At 39.6% G+C, this 8,448-nt stretch overlaps 1 protein-coding gene across 2 annotated transcripts in view; it reads left to right on the forward strand.

The window, feature by feature from the left end:
* The window catches only part of TIPRL (TOR signaling pathway regulator), a 28,710-nt gene extending 21,722 nt beyond the window's left edge, over positions 1-6,988 (forward strand). For both annotated transcript variants that reach the window (XM_070591533.1, XM_070591534.1), the window contains exons 5-7: positions 2,458-2,553; positions 3,830-3,892; positions 4,787-6,988. In XM_070591533.1, coding sequence (XP_070447634.1) covers positions 2,458-2,553; positions 3,830-3,892; positions 4,787-4,942 — 315 coding nt within the window. In that variant the 3' untranslated portion in view covers positions 4,943-6,988. The remainder of the gene's footprint in view (positions 1-2,457; positions 2,554-3,829; positions 3,893-4,786) is intronic.
* The last annotated feature ends 1,460 nt before the right edge of the window (positions 6,989-8,448 follow it).

Raw genomic sequence — 8,448 nt, forward strand, 5'->3', positions numbered from 1 at the left:
CATGACTAGAAGGACCTACAACTAGAAATACACGACTATGTACCAGGGGCCTTTGGCGAGAAGAAGGAAAAATTTAAAAAATAAAATAAAATAACTGATTTTGAAATTTGAAGAAATATTGTGCATTAGTCTTTCCAGTAATGACAAATAGCACTCTGACCGCTAGTGCTGTGCTTCCCCGTCAGTTTGTTGTGACCTATCAAGTTGTCATGTCAGTTCTTCCTCCGGCTCTTCTTTACTGTGTCTTGCTTTTCACAGTCTCTTGCTGCTAACCCCATCAGAATGCAGTGTGACTCAGAGCCTGTTCTCCAGCAAAGGTGGCTTCCAGCCTTTATTTCAGTCAGCCAGTAGCTAATGAGCGCCTGCTGTGTGCTAGCTGCTTTTCTAGGCAGTAGGGACACAGTGACGAACAAAGCAGGTATTCCCACTGTCATGGAGGCTGCAGTCAAGTAGGGAGATCGGCTTTAAGCGAGTAAACACGTAAGTGACTCTGGTTACAAATCGGTTCATTTGTAGTGGAGTGCTATGAGAGAGAATGAAAGAGGAATCTGCTGTCGTTATGGAATGGTAGGAAAGGCCTCTCTAGAAGTGCCGTTTCCACTGAGGTCTGAAGGACGAGTGAGCGTTAGCTAGGAGACACTCCAGGTCAAGGGACAGGGTGTGTGAAAGTCCCAGGGCAGGAGAGCTTGGCCTTTAGCTGGTGACTCTCCAGGCAGTAAAGCCACTATCATTATTGGGTTGCCTTGTTACTTCTTCTTCCTTCATTAACGTTGCCCTGTGCTTGTATGGAATTACAAGCAGTTCCCTGAATATGCTCTCCTGTTTCATGCCTCAGTACTTTCCGTACATGCTGTTTCCTCTTTCTGGAATTCTCCTGCCCACCCCTAACTCTTCTTTCCAGGGTTAACTCAAGTGTTGCCTTCCCTGACTTTCTTCAGCAGACTAGGGTCCTTCTTTCTTTGAATACGGCTTTTTTTTTCTTTTTTTTTTAAGATTGGCCCTGAGCTAACATCTGTTGCCAATCTTCTTTTTTCTCTTTGTCTTCTTCTTCCCAAAGTCCCCCAGTACAGAGTTGTATATTTTAGTTCCTTGTGGTTGTGCTGTGTGGGATGCCACCTCAGCATGGCCTGATGAGCCATGGTCCGTGCCCGGGATCCGAACTGGCGAAACCCTGGCCTGCCAAAGTGGAGCATGGGAACTTAACCACTCGGCCCCTGAGTGCTTCGTGAACCTTGTGCATAGTTCTCTTATAGCAGCTACCACTCTTTATCTGTCTGACTGTTTCTCTCTTTGATAAACTTCTTGAGCATTGAGATTATAACTTTCATTTATATAAATCTAAGACCTACTATAATAAGAACCAACACTTAGTAGACAGTGAGTATTTATTTAGTAAATGGTCAAGCATATTCATTTTAAAGACCTAAAGACCCAACCCCCATCCAATCCTTCCCTCCCTGCCACCGGGACCCCCCTTCTTACTCTCCACTAATTCTGGCTTTCTTCAGTGATTATATTTGGGAAACAACTGTGCAGATGTGACACAGGTGAAAGATGTTAAGAACATGTTATAATGATCTGGTAAACCAGTCTTTGGCAGTACGAAATAGCACTTAATTGATTGACTGAATTAGAGGATTTGTTTAAGGCATCCTGTCTTTATCTTTGTAAAGTGAATAGAAGATGAGTAATGGGGCCAGCCTGGTGGGGTAGTGGTTAAGTTCATGCACTCCACTTCAGCTGTCCAGGGTTCGCTGGTTCAGATCCCAGGGTCGTACCTAGCCCTAGCACTGCTCGTCAAGCCATGCTGTGGTGGCATCCCACGTAAAAGAGAGGAAGAGGGGCTGGCCAGGTTGCATAGTGGTTAAGTTCATGTGCTCCACTTCAGCAGCCTGGGGTTCATCAGTTCGGATCCCGGGCACGGACCAGTGCACTGCTTATCAAGCAATGCTGTGGCAGGCATCCCACATATAAAATAGAGGAGGATGGGCACAGTGTTAGCTCAGGGCCGATCTTCCTCAAAAAATAAAAATAAAATAGAGGAAGATTGGCACAGATGTTAGCTCAGGGCCAGTCTTCCTCACAAAATACAAGATAAGTAGCAACAAAGAACCAAGTTCTTCTTTCATTTTGATGTTACTGGTATTGACAGTTACTGTAAGTACTATCTTTTAAGGTGAGCATTATAATTTTCGCATTACTTAGGTATGTTTTAAGTCTTTTTAACCTCAATATCTTTTGACCTAGAAAAAAATATTTTTCTCTTATAGGAAACTGAATACAATATAAAAAGATTTTGAGCCTTAGTTGAAGCTGGGAAAAAGAACCTCTGGTTCAGAGATTTCTGTATACTGCTAATTCAGCCTTCTTCTGATGACTTTTTAAAAAACTTTTTTCTTTTAACAAAGTAATAAAATCTTAATTTTCATTACAATATTAATATACTTTTTTTTTCAGAGAGTAATGCCTTCTAGCTTCTTCCTGCTGTTGCGGTTTTTCTTGAGAATTGATGGGGTGCTTATCAGAATGAATGACACAAGACTTTACCATGAGGTATCTGTTCTCATTTATGACCATACTGATTGATGCTGGGCTGGGTCACGTTGTTTGCTTGTCAGTCTGAGAATCTGAAATTAACTGATGCTTTATGTTATATAGTGATCCTTCTAGCCTTTAAGATTGGGTGTTGCACATTCACTGTTGACTGCACAGTTATTGAAACATTGTATGTTCTTTTCCAAAAGTTCTGGTAGCTGAAAATATTTTCTAAAAGACACTTGGTGCAGGGGGCTGGTGAGGGGTCTGATGCATTGAAAAAAAATCTCACATGTACTTAATCTGTGTTTAAGAAAACTGTCGCTTGGGGCCGGTCCTGTGGCCAAGTGGTTGGGTTTACGCACTCCGCTTCAGTGGCCCAGGGTTTCACTGGTTCGGATCCTGGGCGCGGACGAGGCACTGCTCATCAGGCCATGTTGAGGCAGTGTCCCACGTGCCACAACTAGAAGGACCCACAACAAAATATACAGCTATGTACTGGGGGCATTTGGGGAGAAAAAGCAGGAAAAAAAAGAGATTGGCAACCGTTGTTAGCTCAGGTGCCAATCTTTAAAAAAAATAAACAACTTTGTTTATAGTATGTAATGTAGTATGTATAGTATGGTAGTATATAATGTCCTGATATTAGAAATACCAATCACTTGGTTTCCTGAAATTTATATATATATACTTTAAGAGTATAATCTTGTGATTTTCCTTTTATTAAATAATATTTCACCAAAAAACAAATTATAATAAATTGCTTTCTAAAACCTAACTTTAAAAAGTCTTAAATGGGAAAGGTTGAAGTACCTAAAAAGTAATTTTAAGTAAGCAATTTGAAAAGAATTTTGTGGAAATGGGAGAGAACAAAATTTGTTCAGACTTTTTTTGGAGCATAAAAGTAGCCACCATTATGTAGGTAGATGATGACGTAGCTTAAGGAAAAGATGTAGTTCCAGACTTGAAGTAATATTAAAATCTCTTGCATACGTCATTACAAACATTATTTTTTTCAAAGTAAAACCTTTGCTTGTGTTTTTCTTACACAGCAATTATTAAATCTGTTTACATATATGTCTCTGATATTACTGTGATTTATAGAGATTGGAATTAATCATTCAGAATTGTTGGTGAGAATTAGTTATCTCACTGTAGAATAAGATATTCTTGTCAGACTTCGAGCTGCTTTCACAATCTGTTCTAAAACGTAGGCAGTTCTGTTTAGTATGAAGGATTTTATAAGTCAATATAAATAAATTTATTGCAACCTTTTTTCTATTTTTAAACATAGGCTGACAAAAGTTACATGTTACGAGAATATACATCACGGGAGAGCAAGATTGCTAATTTAATGGTATGGTATTTAAATAGCAGTTTTTAGAAGTTGAATTTTAATGTTTCATTTTAAGTATGCTATCTCCCAGTATCCTACCCGTCCCCCCAAATCTACATCCCTAAATCCATTCATTTACCTAACAGTGCTCGAGAGGCTAAATCCTGCTGGAGCATAACTTTTCTGAACCTATCTCAGATACAAGAACAGTTAGAGTAGTTCCTAGCCATCATCCAGTCTGATTTCAACATTTTATTCTGGAAAAACTGAGTCCCAGAGGCGTGACTTATCCAGGTCACACAGCTGGTTGGTGGTAGAGCTGCAACTGTCACCAGTTGAGTATATTCCACTTATCACCCTGTCACCCTATAATTTCTTTCTACCCAGTCTCCTTTTTTCTTCCTAAAATTTAGCAATTCTGTACCATGACTTGTTTGTTTTGGCATAGTTTTCATTTATTTTTTGCTCCCCTGGGGTTTGTAAAGAGCTTCTGCAGGTCTGTGGGATTCTCTGATGGGTTGCTTAAAAAGTGATACCTTCTTACAAACTTGATGTACTTTTTTCACCACCTGCTTATTCCTGTCTGGGTATAAAGTATCTGTGTGTTAGAAAAGTTACTCAGTCTGTTGTTGACTACATGCTGGGCTCCTATTGAAGGCTAGTGCTTTCAAGGTACAAAAGCAACAGGAAAAGGGGATTAGATTAAGCTGTATTAAATTCTTAGGACATTTATGGGAGCATTATAAATAACCATACTGAATGATTCAGTAACAAGAGATGGCTGTTATTATTAGGAACACTTAATGATGCTCCTTCTATCTGTATATTACACCTCATTTTAAAATTGGCATGCTTTATGAATGCTGGAATCAGTGCAATGACTGAATGTGCTAATATGATTTATGTATTTCCTAGCATGTTTCACCTTCGCTCTTCACGGAACCTAATGAAATATCACAGTATTTACCGATAAAGGAAGCCGTTTGTGAGAAGCTAGTGTTTCCGGAAAGAATTCCAGAAAGGATTGATTCTAATCCTGCAGACTCACAAGACAGTACTCCTATGGAATAGAATGTGATGCAACATACGTTCACCGTGCACTCTTGACTGGAGACCCTGGCTATTTGGAGGGGGGTATTTTGTTATGAGAATTAATTGCCTTGTCTCTGTGCAGTTTTTCTGTAGCCTTCGAGGAAAAAAATAAAAAGATTGTTGCAGGCAGGTTCCACTCAACTGCTGTTTGTACTGTCTGTCTTCAAAGTCATATTCCAGACTTAAGTTTTCTGAAGTTAAATTCAGATTTCTAGATTATCGCAAAGTGGGACCTCACCAGTCGTGACGTGTGTGTCTCATGAGCAGTGGGCACAGTCTGCATCTGTCATGACACACTGTCCTCTGCCGTGAGGAGGTTCATTTGAATCACTGAATTGCAACACTTGTGACTTCGTAGGATTCTTGATTGTGCATGTTGATGTACTGGCTTTTTACCTTGGACTTTTTGATGTTTATTCGTATTTCTGGAGAGTCATGACTTGCCTCTTAGGAAATTGATCTCATACTAATGATCTTTACCGGGAAATTAAAAAAAAATTACCCCCAAAATTTAACTTAGCTTTTGAAGTTTAAAGAAAGTTTCAGACATAGAACCAAATTACCTAGGTCTTTCTTTGGAGCACATAAGGTATTATGTCCATGGAAACACGTGAACATGGTTTGCCCCTGAGAGGTAGGATGTCAGAGCTGTCCTTCCTCCCTCTTTAGGTGCTTTTTCTCATGTGTGGTTCTGCTTGTACTGGCATTTTTTACTTCCACCCTCCATGCAACCTCAGAGTGAAGAAATCCGTTGAATGTTGAATTTGGCATTGGTCCTAAAAAGTTTGAAGAGTTAGTGTGGATTGCTTTAAGCAAATGTTACATCCACCCCAAAGCAATCAGGTTAACTTTCTGCTTAAAGTATTTGAGAGGCAGCTGTGGTGGGAGAGAGCTTATTTTACAGCGGGAAAGCCAGTTTTTCCATTTTAAGATTAAGATACCTGGTTTTAACATTTCAGGGGGTCCAGTAAAATGTAATTAATTAGTATAAGACCTAGGTAGTACAGAAAGTACGCAAAAGTAAGTTTAAAATCCGTGTGGTTATTTTGATGATGACCCTTTAAACATTTTATATTCTTTTCTGCCTTTCTAAATAGTCTTCATAAAGTGAAAAGTAGTTATAAAGCACCAAGTAAGGAATTACTTGAAATGGATTTTTAAAAATAGTTTTTTACAGGGCAGGGGGAAAAAATCATCCCTTTTTTTCTGGTTTGAAATAACTGTTGTACTTATTTCCACTTGATGCATAAATCGTTGAATAAGAATATTTAATTGAAAGTATTAGCAAAGATCTTCAGGTATTAACCTGAAGATAAATTTTAATGAAACAAGTACAATTGGATATTCATCATTGCTCAGACTCTGGTATATCGTTGTGTGGTGGTGTTTAGCTAATTTTATTAGCTAAATTTGGTCATAAATGGTTTTGGTATTTGCCTTCTGCTGTGTCACCTGCAGGGCCTAGGAAATCAGGATTTTGTTGGCTTTAAGGAAATACGTGGCATGTTCACTGTATATTAAATATACTGTATTTAATGTTTTCTCTTAGGACAGAAAAGTGTATATATTGTCCTCAGCTTTCTGTTTTACTTTATTTGCCATTCAGATTTGAACAGAACAAACTCTTTGTTCATACAAATTATAAGAAATGAAAGACTTGTAAGAATATTCATTAGTTGAAGTTTCTGGGCAACATCATATATATTTTTAACTTGATTCCAATGTCTTAGTCCCTGAGTCAGTCTTCAATTACTTATTTTGAGAATCCATTGTTAAAAATTGTAGGGAATTAAAAGAATTGATGGCTAGGATGAATGTACTTCAGAAGACATTAGTTTATTCCTGTGGAGAATACCAAGAAAACCTGTACTTGCCCATTGCTAAATAAGACATGTACCAGTTTATATTTATTTGTCCTGAGTCTCTTTTTGTAAGAGGATAATAAACAATAAGGAATTACTGATCTATGTTTTGCTATTTCAGTTTTTCTTGAAGCTTAATTAAAGAATGGTTTGGTGTACCTTTCTCGTTTGTGCTTTGTGTTTTGAACTTGGTCAGTGTTGCAGCCTCGTTCTCCAGACAGATTATAAATGGAAATGGAAGAGAGAGTTCAGAGTATCATCTCCCAGTTTAGCTTTAGGCTCTGTTCTCCTCTCCCTCTGTCCTCCAGCACTTCTACGGATGTTTTAATTAGCCACTGTTTTCCGTATGTTGGGTTAATGTTCTCTTTTTCTGAAAATATAAATACCTGTCGTATGTATCATTCCATTTAGTTTTGAGTACTATGTGTCCAATACGGTGCTAGGTACAAGGGATTACAATAATGAATAGATATAGTGTATGTCTTCATGGGGGTAAAGTCTAATGGAGGAGCAAAGTAAAAATAATTACAAATTTTAATAAGTGCTGTGATGGAAATACACTGGTTTAAGAGAATGACAAAATCACCTTTAGTAGAGGAAGTCAGAGTTCTGCTTCTGAAGAGAATGTAGACAGCCTCAAGAGAATGTCACTCCTGACTTAACAAGGAGAAAAATCTGAGCAATCTACAAAGTTATAGCTTTTTACTGAATCCCAAAGATTGATAAACCCTCCAGCGGGAGATGGGACCTACAAATTGTGTCGTCTTAGAACCTGAGAGTAAGAGGTGGCCACTATACAAGCGGGTAAGAAAAAATTAGCTAAAATTTTAACAAATTCTTGAAGGCTAAGTGTGGGTAGTGCATCAGTTTGGAATAGCCAAGAGTCTCAAATCTGGGGACTTTAGACACACAAGTTCTTTCCCAAGGGCCTACACCAGGTGCTCACAAGAAACACTGGGGCAGGCAGGGGACCAGAAAGTCCCTGTCAGTGGCTCAGGCATGCCGGAGGTCATTGGCTGCTGCGGAGGGACAGGTATGAAACCCTGCCACTTCCCCCCAGGCTTCTCTTGAAGGATGCAAAAGCCTTCGGCTGCTAGGGGGAGGACCAGCAAATCATATCACTCCCAGGACCTGGGCAAAAATCCGTTATTTCTGGGGAGGAATAAAGGCAAAACCCATCTGCCTCTGGGGGAGCAGTAGGAAATGCTCTGCTTTCAGGACTCTGACAAAGAACCATTACTGCTAGAGAAGGAGTACGAGCAGATATCCTCTGACCTTGGAGGAGGAATAGGCAAACCTGGGCCTTATGATCCCACGTGGATAACAAAAAGAGTCTTCTCCCACTGCGGGATGGGTATGAAATTCACACAAGACCAACAACAGATTTAAGGCAGAATTTGGCTGCTACTGGGGAATGGGGCAGAAATGTGGAGAAAGCCACACCTCTAAAGGCCCAGGCACACAAAACCCGCCTGAGACTGCAGCTAGCAAGGTCAACTGAGAAAACCTTCCTGTGTCCACCATAAGCCTCACACTAGTAACAAAGACCACCAGTCTATCACTGGGGAAGTGGCACCAGTGTAGAGATAGACCCTCTGTGTGGTCACGGAGCCCTGAAAGTTG

This window comes from Equus przewalskii, chromosome 23 (assembly GCF_037783145.1).
Source record: "Equus przewalskii isolate Varuska chromosome 23, EquPr2, whole genome shotgun sequence".
In the NCBI taxonomy this organism is placed as follows: domain Eukaryota; kingdom Metazoa; phylum Chordata; class Mammalia; order Perissodactyla; family Equidae; genus Equus; species Equus przewalskii.